At 47.7% G+C, this 17,649-nt stretch overlaps 1 protein-coding gene across 1 annotated transcript in view; it reads right to left on the bottom strand.

The window, feature by feature from the left end:
• Positions 1-852: 852 nt before the first annotated feature.
• The window catches only part of CUNH3orf52 (chromosome unknown C3orf52 homolog), a 29,246-nt gene continuing 12,449 nt past the window's right edge, over positions 853-17,649 (bottom strand). The window contains exons 3-8 of the mRNA XM_088022893.1: positions 17,225-17,352; positions 11,244-11,314; positions 7,629-7,843; positions 6,851-6,951; positions 4,318-4,437; positions 853-1,056 (exon numbers count right to left, since the gene is read on the bottom strand). Of these exons, the coding sequence (XP_087879019.1) occupies positions 853-1,056; positions 4,318-4,437; positions 6,851-6,951; positions 7,629-7,843; positions 11,244-11,314; positions 17,225-17,352 (839 nt within the window). The remainder of the gene's footprint in view (positions 1,057-4,317; positions 4,438-6,850; positions 6,952-7,628; positions 7,844-11,243; positions 11,315-17,224; positions 17,353-17,649) is intronic.

Here is a 17,649-nt window from a genome sequence, read left to right as displayed (position 1 = left end):
CAGCCTCTTGTGTTCAGAAGGCACCTTGAAAGTCACTGGATCTGAGCGTACCTCAGTTCTGCCACCTGTTGAATGGGTCAGTGTAAGTTCTTCCCACTTTCCTACAGAGGGTGCTTTTGCAAGGCCTTCGGGGGAGCCCTGGGTGGTCATGATCATCCCAGAGGGTCTTCTACAGTCTGATGGTAACATCTCTTAACTCATCCCTTCCCCTCTCACCACCTGTGAGAGCACACTCTTCGTGGACTCAGTCAAGCCTGAACTGAACATGACCCTAGGGAGCCTGCCAAAGTCAGAGGCTCTTGACGGTCTGAGGTTGCCTAGTGGGCTGGACATTGCTCCCCAAGACTGGGGAACTCCAGGCTCATCCATTCACCTCTCCAGGCCTCGCTTTCCTAAGTATGAGATGAGGGGACTGCCTGTGGACACCACCGCCAGCAACACAGGGCAATGTGAAGGAGCGGACTGTAAGGCAAGGAAACCATAATGGGGAGCAGGGGAGGGAAGACTTACCGAGATTTCTCTCATGTTTCTCAGCACGGATGAGACTCTGAACGGGGCAGGGGTCCATGCAGAGCCCACAGCTAAGAGGGAAAAGAGGGGCAGCTGGTGGCTCAGTCGGTTAAGCATCCAACTCTTGCTATCAGCTCAGGTCTTGATCTCAGGGTTATGAGATCGAGCCCCACATTGGGCTCCACACTGGGCATGGAGCCTACTTAAAAAAAATGAATGAATGAATGAATGAATGAATGAGAACGTGAACCTCATCCTAATCAGACACAAACATGTGTAAAGGAAAGCAAATCTGTCTATTCCAATCCCACCCCAGCTGCAGGTTCAGCTGTGTCGTCCCTCTTAGGCAAGGCCTTCTCCAACTAGACGACACTGACTGCTCTCTTCTCTGACTACCCACAACCCGAAGTCTGTCCCCATGTTCACAACAGGCTGTTTTGTCTTGCTGTTTCCTAGCTGGTCTGCGCAGAGCCACACTGCCCAACGAGACCAGCAGCTTCTTTTCTTATTATCGTCCTCCTCTTCGCCCATATCTCCTGGAGTCTTCTGCCAAACACATCATTAAACAAATCTAGAGCTAAGTTAAATTGAAAGGTAGAAAAGAGGGACACCCAGGTGGCTCAGTCGGTTAGGTGTCTGCCTTCCACTCAGGTCATGTCCCCAGGGTCCTGGGATCGAGTCCCACTTCGGGCTCCTTGTTCAGCGGGGAGCCTGCTTCTCCCTCTCCCTCTGCCCTTCCCCCCCCGCTTGTGAGCTCTCTCTCTCTCTTAAACAAACAAACAAATAAATAAATAAAATCTTTAAAAAAAAAGGTAGAAAAGAATTGGATGCATGGACAGAATTTTCATTGGGGATGGGAGGGGGGCACACTCCAGTACTCTGGCTGTACCCTTTCTGCCTGCATCTAAGTGACTTCCAGAAAAGACCAGTGCCTCTTCTCAAATCCTTCAGTGATGTCACAGATAATTGTTGAGACCTTATTATGCACCAGGCATTATGCTTATCGTGAAGATGCGTGGCGACCAGTAAGTTCATCTCCTCTGGCAGAACAGTGTATACCTGAGTGCCATATTTTTTCCCAGACACCTCAAAATACTTAATTCACAAAGTTCAGTTCTTCCCACACCACTGGAGCCGAGTCAAACCTATGGAAAGTCTTCTGTATGACTTGGTAGTTGCGTCTTAGTGCTTTCCAAAGGAGAAGGGAAAAGCCCACTGTCCTGGCCCTTCCTTCCAGCCCGGCCCTTCAGACACCTGGGCCTGCCGGGAGAGCACCCTGGAAGGAAGCAGAGGGGAGAGGGGGCCCCTCCCTGCTCTCCCTGCAACAGAGGAGGACCTAGCCCACTCCAGCCCCTCCAGCTCAGTCTTACTCAGGAGGGGAAACTGCCCTCCGGGAAATGAAAAATCAGTTCCAGCACCATTCACCGCAGGAAAATGCCAGCCCCATCATGCCCCCGAGACACAACACCTGTGAAACAAACGTGACTGTGACCACGCCCACGCCAGGAATAATTTATTGCGAATAGTTTTAAATCCTTCCCCATGAAAGTTATTCATTACGTTCTCAAAAGTAGACACACGTTACGGTTTACATTTGACATGTAAAAAATAAAGAGGAAGAAGGGAAACACACCTATTTGGATAGTTTGAGGAACTGGCCTCAAAATGAGACAGCAGGTTACAATAAACGTACCCTCCAGTTAAATAAGAAAACAAGTTCACATTATCCAGAGTCCTGGATCACAAAAAGACCGGGGCAAATCTAGCCTGAGACTCACAGCTGGACACCTCCCCGTGCACGGCAGCCCCTCACACTGACGTCCACCCACGGCCCATTAACTGAGATCCCAGGGCTAAGAATGTCTCATGATAGGACCACAACACTCTCTCTTGGAACATTTCCAGCAAAACAATTTTCCCAACGAAACAAATCCTCTGCTTCCTCATGCTAGGCAATTCCATGTCTATAGATGATCAATACAGTCGCTGACATTCCCCCTGGCCTGCTAACAAATTGGCATCAAGCCTCCAACGGGTTATTTCAAACAGAGAGTGGTTCTTCCTGTTTCAAATCCTTTTCAGTAAGATACGCAATCAGTGTGTGAAGACACTGAGTTTTAGAGGAGGCCTAGTCACATGGGACAATAAAAAGCCAAGGACCAGCGTGCACATGGTAAGCAGCCTTAACGATCCACTGAGGGAAGTCTGAGAAACTGTTAAGTGCAAAAACCATCCCAAACAGCAGTTGTGTTCAAAACTCAAAACACACAGGGACCCACGTTTCCAAAAGCGGTGTTCAGGAGTCACTGGAGCCATGAGGAGATGTGAAATAAAACACACCTCTTATTCTGTAGCTACACATGACCCAGTGGTACTGGATGATGTGCCTGAGGCTGGGGTAGGCAGCTACAGGTCATAGAATTAGCCACAGAACTTTGCTGCTGTGGTCTGGTAAAGTGACTTCCTCACAGTCTTGCTAAGAGGTAGATCAAATAGCAGGACAGGAGTGGGAGGACTTCGGCGAGTGATTGGCTCAGTTGTCCCTCACCTCGTGCCTGCCCACTCTTTCCACCAGCACAGGCTGACAGGATCCTGCCTGAAAGGTCACCTTTGCACTAAAGAGAAAGTGTGCACGTGTGGGCGGAGGCAACTCAAGCTCCAAGAATAGCAGTGACCCCGCACTGCAAGGCCCACCCACCTACCCCATCACCCCAGCTCCCTCAGGCTTCCTGCCTTTGCCAAGAGTAGACCCCACGGGGGTGGTTCACAGGGGCTGTTCTGCGGGACACAGAGCCCAGACTTCATAAATGCTGAATCAGGAGAAGTCTCCCCCCCGCCCCCAAGTCACTGCCAGGCCTTCCATGGTAATTCGCAGGATCTTCTCTGGAAAACAAAGTGAATTCTCTCATCCCCAAACTCAGTGGAGCTCTGCCTTCAGATGCACACCGACATCCTCCCCTTCATTCTGAAAAGAGAATACAGGCAAACGGAAGTCACTAATTTTTTAAAATCATGATTATTTTAAAGATTTATGCTTTCATTTATTTCATTGGGTTTGAATATAAACTCTTCTGTAAAATTGAAATGCTTGTAAATTCCTAACAGAGGAAGTTTTCTTTTCAGTCAACGCACACACACCCCCCCCACACACACACACCTCTGAACACTTTTCAGAAAGCAAATAACACAATGCTCATTTGTTTTGGCATAGCTCATGATAAATAACATTTTGATGAGGCCTGCTGGGTGCTGAGGACATTTAAATATTCAGTCCTTCTTCATAATCTCACTACTGACCTCAGTTTGAGGTCAAATTTTCAGTTTGTTAAAACGTCTACGGTAGCTTGTGAGAAGGTCTGCTGAAAGAAATGGTGTGGACCTGGTGTGACCAAGGAGATGTCTGTGCAAGGACCTGGGGACACCACACAGACAGCCCACGTGCTACCACAGGGTCCTCGCAGTTGACATTATGGGCTGGATAATTCTCCGTCGCAGAGAAGCTGTCCTGGGCATTGCACGATGTGCAGAAGCATCCCTGCCCTCCACCCACGAGATGCTAGTTATCTCACGTACACACCCAGTCTTGACAACTACAAATGTCTCCAGACATCGCCAAATACCCCCAGGGGTGCGGTGGGGCCGCAGAATTGCACCCACAGGAGAATTAGTGCTCCTTGGCCAAATGTTCCTTGAGTTTCTGGAAAATCTATAAAACAACTCAAATGATTTTCCTTGATACCGAGCAGTCCTTTCAAGGACGGAACTCACACATCGGCCCCTCTGCCAGCAGCCAGCTCATCGGTTTACCACAAAAATGTGCAAACAAGATTCACCGTTCTCACTGCCTACAGGTTTTTCCTCTTTTCTCTCACATAAATCTGGTCTTTGCCTCTGTTTCTCATTTAGTGTACTAGCTGACTCCTTCCCCTGTGAGAAAACAATACAAAATAACGAACTCAGGTCAAGATGTCTAAAGTAACTCAGACTGCCATTTTACATTTGTAAAGCAGATTTCTCCTCCTCATCCCCAGCGCCCCCAAACATCCATAAGGTGAAGTAGCCCCAAAACCAGGGAAGGCAGGAGGTGAGAGCTATTACAACAATTCCCTGACCCTCGAGGGCATCATGCCGCGTGAAATCAGTCAGACGGAGAAAGACAAATGTTGCATCAGCTCACATGTGGACTCTAGAAAAAACAAACTCATAGAAAAAGAGAATGGACTGGTTGTGGGGCAGCGGGTGGGGGGCTTGGGTGAAGGTGGTCAAAAGGCACAAACTTCCAGTTATAAAATATGTAAGTTCTGTGGATGTAACGTACAACACAAGGGCTAGAGGTACCATTGCTGTATGGTGCATTTGAAAGTTGCTAAGAGAGGCAATCCTGAAAGTTCTCATTACGTGGAGAAAAGAATTTTTAAGTCATTGCTCTTTTATTACCAACAACAGCCAAACGATGGAGGGAGTCCAAATGTCCATCGATGGATGAAAGGATAAAGATGTGGTGTATGTACACACACACACACACACACACACAATGGAATAGTCAACCATAAAAAAGAATGAAATCTTGCCATTTGCAATGACATGGATGGAGCTAGAGTGCATCATGCCAAGTGAAATAAGTCTGTCGGAGAAAGACAAATACCATATGATCTCACTCATATGTGGAATTTAAGAAAAAAAAACAGATGAACATATGGGAAGGAGGGAGGAAAAAAAGGAGAGAGGGAAGCAAACCATAAGAGACTCTTAATGACAGAAAACAAACAGAGGGTTGATGGGGGGGGATGGGCTAATGGGTGATGGGTCTTCAGGAGGGCACTTGTGATAAGCACTGGGTGTTGTATGTAAGCGATGAATCATTGAATTCTACTCCTGAAACCAATACTGACTGGTTAACTAACTAAAATTCAAATTAAAAAAAAAAAAGAATCATTGTTCTTTGAGAACTGGAACATTATCTCTGTAGGAAACCAGCTGCCCGGCTCACCACGAATGGCCCCGATGATCACAGGGGGTCATGGGGGGAGGGGAGGTTTAACCGTCAGGCTCACAGTGTCCATGAACATGGAAAACTGGCTGGGTCTCACTGGGCCCCTCCCAAGGGCCTCTACCTATCCCTGCCTGAGCTCGTCCCCTCCCTTGGCCTGCCTGCCTTTTTTCTAGGTCTCTCTTCTTCCTTCCTCACTCCCCAAATGGTCACTGTGTCCTCTTCCATTTGACTGATACTCATATTCCTGAAAATATCAAATGGCACAAATACTGCACCTGCATGTTCTAGAAAGTGGACACAGGGTCATAGAAACACCCTGTCCCCCACAGCCCAAATGTCTCAGAGGAACAGTACAAGCTCCCGCTTAGCTCCGCACTGCATCCGTGGGGCCTGATGCAGAGGCTGGCCCTGGGCAAGTGTCTCCAAGGCCATCTGCTCAAGGTCTGCTCAAGGTCTTCTCAAGCTCTCCCCAGGCTCACAGGCCACTTGCCCTTTGCCCTACTCTGTACGGCCTTCCCAACCCAATCATCTCCTCAACTTTTTTTCACCATCCTCCTCTACCTTCCTCGCCAACATTTGGAAAAAGCTGGTGACCACTGTACTACAGAGGGGGCTCAGAAAATCACGACCGGTCACAACACACAGCGGCCGCCACACACACAGCTCAGGCAGGTGCACCTCCCCTCTCTCACCTCTTTACACAGGAGGGGTTCAAAGGGCTTGCTTTCTTTCTTTTCTTCTTTTTCTCTCTCCTTCCTTCCTTCCTCCCTCCCTCCCTCCCTTCCTTCTTCCATCCCTCCCTCCCTCTTTCCTTGCTTCCTTCCCTCCCTCCCACTTTTCTTCCTTCCTTTCTTTTCTTTCTTCCTCAAATTCCTGTAGAGGGGGGTATAGCCTCTTCACTCTCCACATGTACACCCTCTGTCTGGCCCACAGACGCAATTTATTCAGATGCTCTGTGAGGAAACTATTCATTCCCAGGGAGCTAAGATCTGACCTTCTGAATGTCATCCTTTCTATATGGGAAAAAAAAAAAGCTTTCAGAACTGCTTTATAACACTCTTTGCCTCCTTAGACAAGGATTGGCCTACTTTCACTTCCCATCATCAAGAAATAAGCGTCATTATAATAAACACCCCTTCTCATACTATGTAGCAACAGGGGTGCTTTATAATCTCTCTGTTCTATCTTCTAATGCGAGGCTGGCTGGCACTGTGCCTGCTGCTAACCCATCTCCTGATTGGCCTTTTTCATTCATTCAACTACTATTTACTACTACTAGTGTGCGGAAAGTATTTCTGATGGATCGTGGGTGATGGACTATCAGAGATGGCCGGCATCGGGGCTAACAAGAGCCCATGCCTTGCCCGGAGAGGAATCAGAGTGGGGCGTGGGACCAGAGGCCCGGCCGAAGTTCTCGTGCAGATGCAAGGGAGGCACCTCTCCAAGGCCTGTCACCGGGTTTTGTGCAAAGTCTTAAAAGTTCTCAGATTCTGACAAGTGGGGTGTCCTCCAGGCTCATTAAATCTTTTTTTTTTAAGATTTTATTTCTTTATTCATGAGAGACAGAGAGAGAGAGAGAGAGAGAGAGGCAGAGGGAGAAGCAGGCTCCCAAGGAGCAGGGAGCCCGACGCGGGACTCGATCCCAGGACCCTGGGATCATGACCCGAGCCGACGGCAGACACCCAACCATCTGAGCCACCCAGGCGCCCACCTCCAGGCTCATTAAATAACATGCCAGTTTTCTCATCGCACTCTTGGTTTCAAAAGTAGGTAAGTGAGTTTATTATACTCACAGACTGTTTTGCCTTGTTCTGCCTCTAATGTAACAGGCAAAGTGGCCTTCAAGGGAAAAAGAGATAGGTTCCCCATGTTGGGATCATTATTAGTTTCAAATTCAGTACTTGCTTCTCTTATGAAACCGCGGCCTTTCCACGGAGCTTACTAATAATATTGCAAAGTGGGATACGGGGCTTCAAATGCGGGTGAACGACAACAAGGAAACAATTTAATTGTTTTATCCCAAATACTCTGTCTGCTCGGGGAAGGCAGGGACCAACCTCCACGGAGCGCGAACATCACCAGCGCAGAAATCAGACCCCAAGCAGCTGCCCTCAGTCTGGCTCACCACAACTCTGCCTTCCTGACTTCCTCCACTTACCGTAGAGCAAAAGGGACGCTGGATCCAGTCCCAAGGTCTCACAGCCAGGCACTCCCCGATCATGCAGATTCTGTAGCAACACGCCGTGCACCAACTCCTTACTCATCCTGTACTTCATAAAGCCGTCACCTTCTGAAGGAACCCCAAATTGCAGGTGGTAGGCTATTGTGGCATTTTCGTTGCTGAAAGACACACCAAACCGAGACAGCAACACGTATCAACAGAATCCCACTGCAACTCAGGAAATTGGCTTTAGCGGGACCATATTTATAGTTCCTCACGTTCTTCCAGGACAAAATAGCAAAGGGCACACTGTTCTAGAAGAACCCTCTTCCGTAGTTTCCTCACAAAAAGTTGAGGTGACCCTAACCTCTTCCTGGCACCTAAAGCCCATCCTCTAGGAGATCACTGGAAGAGGCCACTGAAGGGAGAGTCACGACCCAGCTATTGTCAGGGAAGACCGAAGGCTGGCCCACCGTAGGCTCCAATGCCAGCCTTTTATCCCCTGGGGCAGGGAAGCCACGTACTCCTCTTGTATTCCCTGCTCCACGTTCCCACACTCCATCCACCCTCTCCTTGCCCCGACAAGCTACTGGGTTCAACCAGTTCATTCCTTGACCTATAAAATATTTAAGGTAGGACGCAGAGCTCCCTGCAACCCGCTCATTGCAGAACTCCTGAACTCCCACACACAGCCCCGTGTAGCACCACGAACCGCACCCCCCATTTGTCTCTAGACTGAGAAACCTGTTCTGTCCCGTTTCCACCTCCTGAGGCTCCCAGCTTTGCAACTCACAGTAAAGACACCTAAGGAAAAGGAGTTTTCATCTTCCCAGCACATATTTTTCCATTTCCAAAATGAAAATAATCATAGGGCTATCCTCAGTTCATTAGTAGCTTATACTGCTCCTTAAATGCTAGCTCAGCATTTAGGTGTTTCAAAGCTATCCTGTTACTTTGGTTAAAGAAGGCCCAGATCAAGAGCCAGTAATAAAATAATTAAGAGGTGGCCACATGTGAGACCCTGCTCTGCAGTGGTTTTTTACAGACTGGACACACTTCCAGGAGCCAGACTCAGACCGCTGTCCCTGCTAAGGACAGGAAACGAGCTCCCTCTTGTGGCCAGAGGTCACATAGGCCAAGATTCTTGCATTAATGGGGCCCTTTATGAACTCTGCGACAGCCAAGCCGTGTGCCAAACCCTGCCATGCAAATGAGCAATATACCATCAAGACTCTGGAGAAACTCTCTCGGGTTATGGATGCTGCTACAGAAAATGGCTAGAAAATGCACGTTCACACTTTTAGCCGGCCACCCAAGTTTGCAGGTGTCCTTCTTTGTCCCCTGTGCTCCACCTTCCAATTATGGCTATCCACGGTCAATGTCTAGACGCGCAGCCACCCTGCACTCCCACAGGTGGGCAAAGGCTCAGGCTGGCTTTGCCAATGACCAGAAGCTGACTTCTGGATGGTGAGAGGGTTGCCCTGCCTAACTCAGTCCCACTAGTTCAACCTAGTCCCACCATGTCCAGTCACCCACCGGGGGAGTTTACCTTATGGCTAGATTTTGAGGGGGAAAGGAGGGATTTTCAGGAAAACAGAGAGCCTGCGCGCTTTGCCTCCACTGCCCACCATTAGAGTGGGCCCGGGAGGTGATAAACCAATGGGCATTTTCTTAGGTTCCTGCAGGGGCATGGCCGGGGCAGGACCGAGGTCAGTATCCCCTGGAGACACAAACCCAGCTGTCAGGGGTCTGGCCGTCTCCTGCCCACTAGCGGCGGCACATTTTGGGGGGCAATGACTTTTGTTTCTCAACTCAACATTGTTAAAACTCTGCCTGCACCTCTTTCTTTCTTTCTTTTTTCTTTCTTCTTTCTTTCTCTCTCTCTCTCTCTCTTTCTTTCTTAAGATTTTATTTATTTATTTATTTGACAGAGAGAGACATAGCAAGAGGGGCAACGCAAGCAGGGGGAGTGAGGGAGGGAGAAGCAGGCTTCCCACGGAGCAGGGAGCCCAAGGTGGGGCTCAATCCCAGGACCCGGGGATCATGACCTGAGCCGAAGGCCGCTGCTTAACTGACTGAGCCACCCAGGTGCCCCTCAAATAACTTTTAAAAACAAATTCTCTAACATCAAGTCTTGAAATTTCTAGCCATGCTTGACTCAACTTTCTGATGTTTTTTTCCCCAAGGTCGACCCCAACCCATTATGCAATCCCACCTCCTCTAGACCCATAATCTGGGGCTGGATTCTTGGAAAGATCCTTCCGATTGAATGCCTTCCCTTTCTCAGCTCTGTCTTGAAATTGCAAGTTGGGGCAAGTACATGGAGGAAAATGTGTTGGGCTTTTTTCTATTGGCATTTTAATACCAGTAATTTGTGATTAAAATGAGCAATGTCAGAGAGGTCACCATAAGGTAACATGCACAGTGGGGGGTCCATAAAGAAGGAGGAAGAGTGTCGTTGCCAAGGCAACCCACCACTGGAGGCAGTTTCAGACGTCAGGTCCCTTTTGGTCCCATCCCGCTGTGCTACCACGTGCTTTACATGCTTCCTCTCTCAGATGTACGAAGATTATGGTCTGGGAAATGTATAGCTGGAGAGGGGGATTTCAGCACAATACTATCTGTGATGGTCACGGTCCAGAGGTGTCTTAGGAATAGTGGATAATACAGCTTTGTCACCTAAATCTTGTCCTAGCAATACAAAAAGACAGTCACATGTACACCTCTTATCTAAGTTCTGTAAATGGAGACAAATATATTTAAGATTAAGAAATGTAAAAAGAAAAACTGTATGTGTATGTATAGGCTATCCATGTTTAGTACATAAAGTATATGTGGTAAGTACACAGATAGAAGAAATCATACCAAACCGTGGATGGCAGTCCATTCAGTAGAAGGGAGGAAATATACTATGTGTATGGAATCGACTGGAACATGCAATATCCAAGGGTAGTAGGCTGGGGTGGAAGGGCGAAGGTAGACTTTTCCTGTATTACATGTCTTTATATTTTTAATATTATACAAGGAGCATGAACTCTTATATTAATTATGTTCCTCAAAAGCAAAAGCTAGTATACGGATTATATCATTTACAGCACATCACTATCTGAGATCTGGTTTTTTCTTTTTAAGTAGCCTCCATGTCCAGCGTGGAGCCCAGTGTGGGACTTGAATTCACGACCCTGAGATCAAGATAATGGAGACGTGAGCTGAGATGAAGAGTCCGACGCCTAACTGACAGAGCCACGCGGCCACCCTCTGAGATCCATTTCTAGTCCTACCCCTAGCTTATTTTGAGCATCTGCTGTTAAACAGGAATGGTTTACCTGGGACTGGTTTTTCCTCTCTTCTGTGTGACCTTGTTGAGGCATATAATTAATCTGGGCTTCACTTTGCTCCTTTGTAAAATCATGGAGTTGAACTAGTGGGTGTCCAAAGACCCTTCCAAGCCAACAGTCTATGATTCTATCTATCATCGGTTCCCTTTGTCCTTTGAGACTCAAAGGTCCTTCTAGATAAATGGTGACGGGTGTCGCCTCCCAGAGAAAGAGACCAACGTGGAACGTTCCACATTCTTACCTGAAGTCCATCATTTCCACTGAAGTAAAATAACGACTCAGTGACGGGGATGAAGTGTACACATCTGTGAGCTAAAACAAATAGGAACAAATTAAACAACCACGCGCATTACAGATGGATCATATTGTGTATCACCTGACAAAGCAAAACTACTAGTAGACAGAAATTCCATGCTAGCTCGGAATTCACTTATCCAGAGGCTCTGGATTGAGAAATAGGAAGGTGTGGACCCCACCTACCCAAACCCAAACTCAACACTCATTTAAAAGAACCTCATTTCTAAGGAGCAGGTGACCAGGCTGGGATTTTCAACATCTCTCACATGTCATGTGGACACCTGAGTCCTTCATGGTGAGCATGATCAGCAGCCGGAGCCCCCACGGACCCCGAGGACCTATGGGAAGGAGACGACACTGAAGTGGCTGGGAAGGCGGCAGAAGAGGCCACTCAGGACCCAGCACATCACCAGACAAGGGCTTGTTCTCTCCTTTCTGCGGAGCTTCACTGTAAGGAGACACGGCCGTGGAAGCCCCAGGTGTGGCACTTTCCCCTGGATGAAGGGACCGAGTGGGGCTGGTGTGTAATTGCAGAGTTCTTATTTCATGCATCAAAGACTGCAATCACACACCAAAAATGACACCTGTGTGCTCACTACCCAGGTTTCACAGCTACACATTTTAGTTCAGCCCTTCACTCGAAAAAACAAAAGCTAAATCTACTCCTACACACTATTTTTCCTCCCTCCCGCCCCCAGCATTAACCATTGTCCTGAAGTTGGCATGTATCCTTTTCATGCAGGTTTTTACAAATGTAATACTTCCTTGTATAATCATAACAACTCATAATTACTTTGTTTTTATTCAAATAAAAGGTGGCATATTCCACACAGTCTTCTGTGACTTATTTTTTTTTCATCCAAAATTGCATTTGATATTTACCCCATAATGGTACATCTGAGATGGAGGTCATTTAAGCTGACTTCTAACTCCTGCAGAGATCCGATTAAATGATTACACCAACTTTTCCATTGCCCCATGCTGGTGACGTGCAGCGTTTGCAATTTTCCCTTATCACAAACTGCCCAAGGAATCTTCCTGGAACATTTCGGTGCCTCTCTTCTGATATATGTAAAAGTTTCCCTTGAGTATGTACAGAGAAATGGAATTGCTGGGTCCAAGAGTGGGTGCATCTCCAACCCACCTAAATCCTGCCAAATTGCTCTCCATCTCAGCACTTGGCAGTGTTCCATTTCCCACAGCCTTGCTGTCACTTCCTGTTACCAGATTTTTAAAAAAAATTATTGCCAAACTAAGGGGTATAAAATTGCTTACATTGTTTCAATTTGCATTATTACAAGTAGGGTTGAGTATCTTTTCACATGTGTTTATGAACTCCTTTAGGATTTTGCACCTTTGATGTGCCTCTTGGTTTCCTGTCTTTCTCTTGAGTTGTCTATTTCTTGGCTGTATCTCTATCTTTTGTATCTGAGGTGTCGGGTGTTATACTCTGGACACTAGCTGCTTTTTTTTTTAAATTTTTTTAAAGATTTTATTTATTTGACAGAGAGAGATACAGCGAGAGAGAGCACAAGCAGGGGGAGTGGGAGAGGGAGAAGCAGGCTTCCTGCTGAGCAGGGACCCCGGATGCGGGGCTCGATCCCAGGACCCTGGGATCATGACCTGAGCCGAAGGCAGATGCTTAACGACTGAGCCACCCAGGTGCCCCGACACTAGCTGCTTTTACATTACCATTATCTTCTCCTTGTCTTTGATTAACCTTTTCATCATGTTTCAGAGATGGGAATCCTAGCCTAGTAGGGCTTGAGGATGGGTAGCTGAATGTACTTACATTGCACTTTTGTGAAATTGGCATTTGAAGGTTAAATGCCTTGCCCTTTTGCAGACAGCTTCTAGCATAAATCGGGAGGACTGCCCTGGATCTGGCTGCGCTCTCTACCCTGGACCGAGCTCTAGGGCTGGAGGGAGCCCACCATCAGGCCTACTCCTGTCTAGCCTGAAGTCAGCCTTGAAGTGTTTTTGGAAGGCTCAGTGGCATCCAGTGGCAGCTTGGTGCTGAGGTGAGTGGCCCAGCTGCACCCATGATGGCTCAGTGCCTCCTCACCTCACCCAGTAGCAAGCAGCAGACACACCCTAAAGAGCAGTGCCCGGAGGGTAGCTCAGCTCATTTTGTCTCCCACCCAGTTCCGAACAGAATCTCAAGGAGCCTACATTTCTACAATACGCTCCCACTTAATTCACCTGGTGACAATTCAGTCCCTTCAAGGTGGAGCAGAGGGGATCAGAGCACCTACAGTGTGTACGATTCCAATCTTGTATCTCTTTTCTGAGCTTTATAAGAACCTGACATAAGCGGCATTACCACCCTTCCCTTCTTACTAATAGAGAAAACAGCACGCGGAAAGGGTATGAAACCTGCCTGAGGTCGCTCTGCTCATAAGGAATGCAGTCCTAGGGGTGATAGACACTAAAACCCACTTTCTTTACATTTGAGGATGAAGCAAGAAAGTGTCCTGAATAGCAAAGAGGAAAGAAGCATAAGGTGATAAGAACCTTGGGGGAAAATGAGTCATCTTATAGTTTTTGAGCCCCCGAGAAAGAATGCTGCCAGAGGCCAATGCAGGAATAAAAAAGTGGCTCTCACAGGGCTGCTCTGAACAATAAGGAGGAGGAGGATGCTATGGACGGGGTTTTATTTTTCCAAGCACTTCCTTACATACACACACGCGCGCGCGCGCGCATGCATGCATGCACACGTACACACATAGGCACACACATACACATGCATGCACACAGGTACACATACATGTGTACACATGTGCACGCACACCCCCACACACGCATGTGTACACACGTGCACACACATGTGCGCGCACATGCACGCACACCCATACACACATACATGTGTACACACATACATACACATACACATATGCACATAAACATAAACAAACGTGTTATGGCACGGATGGTGTCTTTCCAACCTTCTCTGTTCCCGCTCTCCCCTCCTTCCCTTTTTTTTTTAATATTTTATTTTTTTATCTGACATAGAGAGAGAGAGAATAAGTAGGCAGAGAGGCAGGCAGAGGGAGAGGGAGAAGCAGGCTGCCCGCTGAGCGGGGAGCCCGATGCGGGACTCGATCCCAGGACCCCGGGATCATGACCTGAGCCGAAGGCAGCCGCTTAACCGGCTGAGCCACCCAGGCACCCTCCTCTCCTTCCTTTTTAATCCTTAGGGCCTAGTATTCTTTGGCACAGAGTCGTCTCTCAGAAAAAAAAAACTAAGCTAAAATTTTCCATTAAGAGCTGGAACGGTGTACCAGATCACTTTTAGGGTCCACTCTGATTCTTTTTGGTGACACGGCCCCCTGATGTCGTTGGGACATGTCCACAAATCTGGGAGCAGTTAACCACACTACTATGGGCCCAAAGAAGTGAAATTGGGGGCTTCTCACCCCTGGCCCTGGAGTCTCACACTGTGCCTATGAAGCTGGGTGCATGCTGAGCTTGGCACCCGGTGAGCTGACTCCCGGGGTTGGGCAGAGCCGCTAATTCGAGACAGGGAGGTATGTTCCGTGTTAGCAGACCTGCCGTTGTTAACGCCTGCATCAGGGACACGGGCCAGGGTAACACAACAGGCAGCTAACCGGCTGGCCGAAGCAGAGCAAAGGCCCCAGCGGGAAGAGAAGAAAATTCTGGCAGTGGGATAAGAGAGGGGCTAGGAAAACTGTTTAGAAAAGCAAGACAATAAAGCAAAAGCGAGGACGTGGTGTTTCACTCTCCACTCCCATTTGCCTTCCATATCTGGAAACTTCTAGAAGTTGGCCTGAGTGAATGAAAGAAAGGGGCTCTTGACCTGACAGTAAGACTAATACCTCTAAGGCCTCACTTTTGTTCCTGAACATACTTGGTTGGGACACCAGGGGGCAGTAGCTTTTTCACCTTGCTGTGCCTTAACTTTTATCATGTAAACCAGACCATTCTTAAAAAAAAAAGTGTTTTACAGAGTTCTTTATATGCATCTCATGTGCACCTGTGGGTATACAGTAAAAGTATAGCAATTCCCACTTATCAGGGAAGGAACCAACTCGAACAGGCCTGTGCACTTGCCCCGGGGATCATGCCAGTCCCTGCCCCTTTGCCACTACATAGCAATGAGATAAACATACCTGCAGGATCTGCTCATGTCTGGCTCTGTGCAAGAGATATGGCTCTGAGGTGAATGATTAACATCCACTTCCCTTTGACATAAAGAATTCAGTCTGTAACATGTGACATGTGTGGATGCTGCATCATCTCATTTCTGCTCAGCAAATGCAAAACCCCTTGACAAATAAAACACTCAAGAGGAAAAAGGCAAGAGGCTATTCACTCAGCAACTTGCTCTGGAAGCAGGTGAAATAAAAAGAGGAAAAGGGGCTTGCAGGTAAGATTTAAACAAGGAAAAGAAGGAGGAAGAGAAGCCCAGATAATCATCCCAGAGCACAAACCCCTGTGACCCAAAAGAGCAATCAAATAACATGCCCTTGGGTGCCCAGAAATTAACTCCGGGATGACCGAGATGGAATCGCCTCCCGGGAAAGCTTTCGTAGGAATCAGATGGAAACCAAATGAAGGTGACTCACCCCGTTCCACCTATCAACTGCAGAGAAGGGTGTAATGGATGGCAGGCTGGTCTTGCTTCTCTCTTATCAAATACTTCTCTGGATCTGGCTGTGAACCCAACCAGCCCTCATGGTGACGCTGCATGCCCTCTTCGTGCCCAAAGGACATTCTCCTGCATTTCCTGCTCCAAGAACAAAGCCACCATCCACCCACTCGGCCACCCAACCAGGAGCCTGGAGTCGTATTCTCCCTCATCCCCACAGCCAATTAGCCATAAAGTCCCGTCGAGTGAGAAGACCTCTTAAATCTCTCTTGAATCTTCCTTACCCCCCCTGCCACTGCCCTGGGTCAAGGCCTCCACATCTATCAACGGGACTACTGCAGTACCTTCTAACTGAGCTCTCAGCTTCCAGTGGTTTCTCCACCACCACTCTCAAGGGCTAACATGAAAAGTTGACCAAGTCAACAAGATGAAAACGTTTCAGTGCCTTACCAAAGAGTAGGAAAACCTTCATGCCTCACCCCTGCAAGTCCCCACCACACGGTCCACAAGAGGCAGCAGGACACTGTGGGGCAGATCCCCTAGTATTATCTAGAACACTCCTACCTCATATTTCAAGACTCACCCTGAGCATCACCTCCTGAAAGAGGCCCTCCAAGCTTCCATCTGCACCTTCAGGTAATTTAGATGACCCTCCCTCGTGCTTGCAAAATATTCTGTATGCATCTCCCCAATAGAACATACCACACTGTTTAGAACTATCTATTTAACTGCTTCCTCTACTTGCACTGAGCCCCCACCGAGGGCCCAGACTCTGTGACCGTGGCTTTCAGCATGCTGTCTAGCACATCACAGGTCCCCCATGACATGAGAGGTTGAATCAAACGTAAGACTAGAGTGAGGAGACGGAGCACTATCCTCCAGGATGCATTTCACTGGAGGGCAGGGCTCCTCTCTCAGGCTTTGCACTACAGAAAATTCTAAGCAGGGCGCCTGGGTGGCTCAGTCGTTGGGCGTCTGCCTTCAGCTCAGGTCATGATCCCAGGGTCCTGGGATCGAGTCCTGCATCGGGCTCCCTGCTCGCGAGAAGCCTGCTTCTCCCTCTCCCACTCCCCCTGCTTGTATTACCTCTCTCGCTGTCTCTCTCTCTCTCTGTTGAAAAATAAATAAAATCTTTAAAAAAATAAAAAAATAAATTTAAGAAAAAAAAAAAGAAAATTCTGAGCATCAGTGTCTGCCTAAATCCAGACAAAGAATCCAAGCCTGAAGCTACTTACGTGATTGCTCTATGCCAACTCCTTGAAGAACCCACATTCTAATGTTAAGAACTCTGTAAACAATGCTTAAGATATAATTACCCTTTTCATGAGCAGGTGAGGCAACGCCTCCTCAGTAGCACACTCCTCTGGAATCTTTAGCATGACCAAGAATGTTTTATTTGATGATAACTCAAGTATTTCATTTGCATCTTCATCGATGTAAGTTACTAAAGGGGGGGATAAAAAGTAAAAGTAAACACATGCTTAGAATATAATTTGTTCCACTGGCTGCTATAAAAGACAAGGAGCATTCATCAAGGATAAAGCCTAGATACAGTAAGCAAGTACAAGCAGAAATGCTTTGTCTTCCTGGCGAAACCAAATAAAGACAGGGGCTGGCCTCCATTATGATAAAAAATTGTTTGTTTTACACCATAAGAGCTCCCAGATGCCACTGAATACAAACTGGGGGAAAAGCCAGTGGGAGGGAGCGGGAAGAATATGAATTTCTTGGTTGAACGGGA

This window comes from Eumetopias jubatus, unplaced genomic scaffold (assembly GCF_037043125.1).
Source record: "Eumetopias jubatus isolate StellerSeaLion01/CBP00866 unplaced genomic scaffold, mEumJub1_p1.0 scaffold_1, whole genome shotgun sequence".
Taxonomy (NCBI): domain Eukaryota; kingdom Metazoa; phylum Chordata; class Mammalia; order Carnivora; family Otariidae; genus Eumetopias; species Eumetopias jubatus.
The sequence above is the reverse complement of the archived record's forward strand: the minus strand, read 5'-3'. Positions and strand labels throughout refer to the sequence as shown.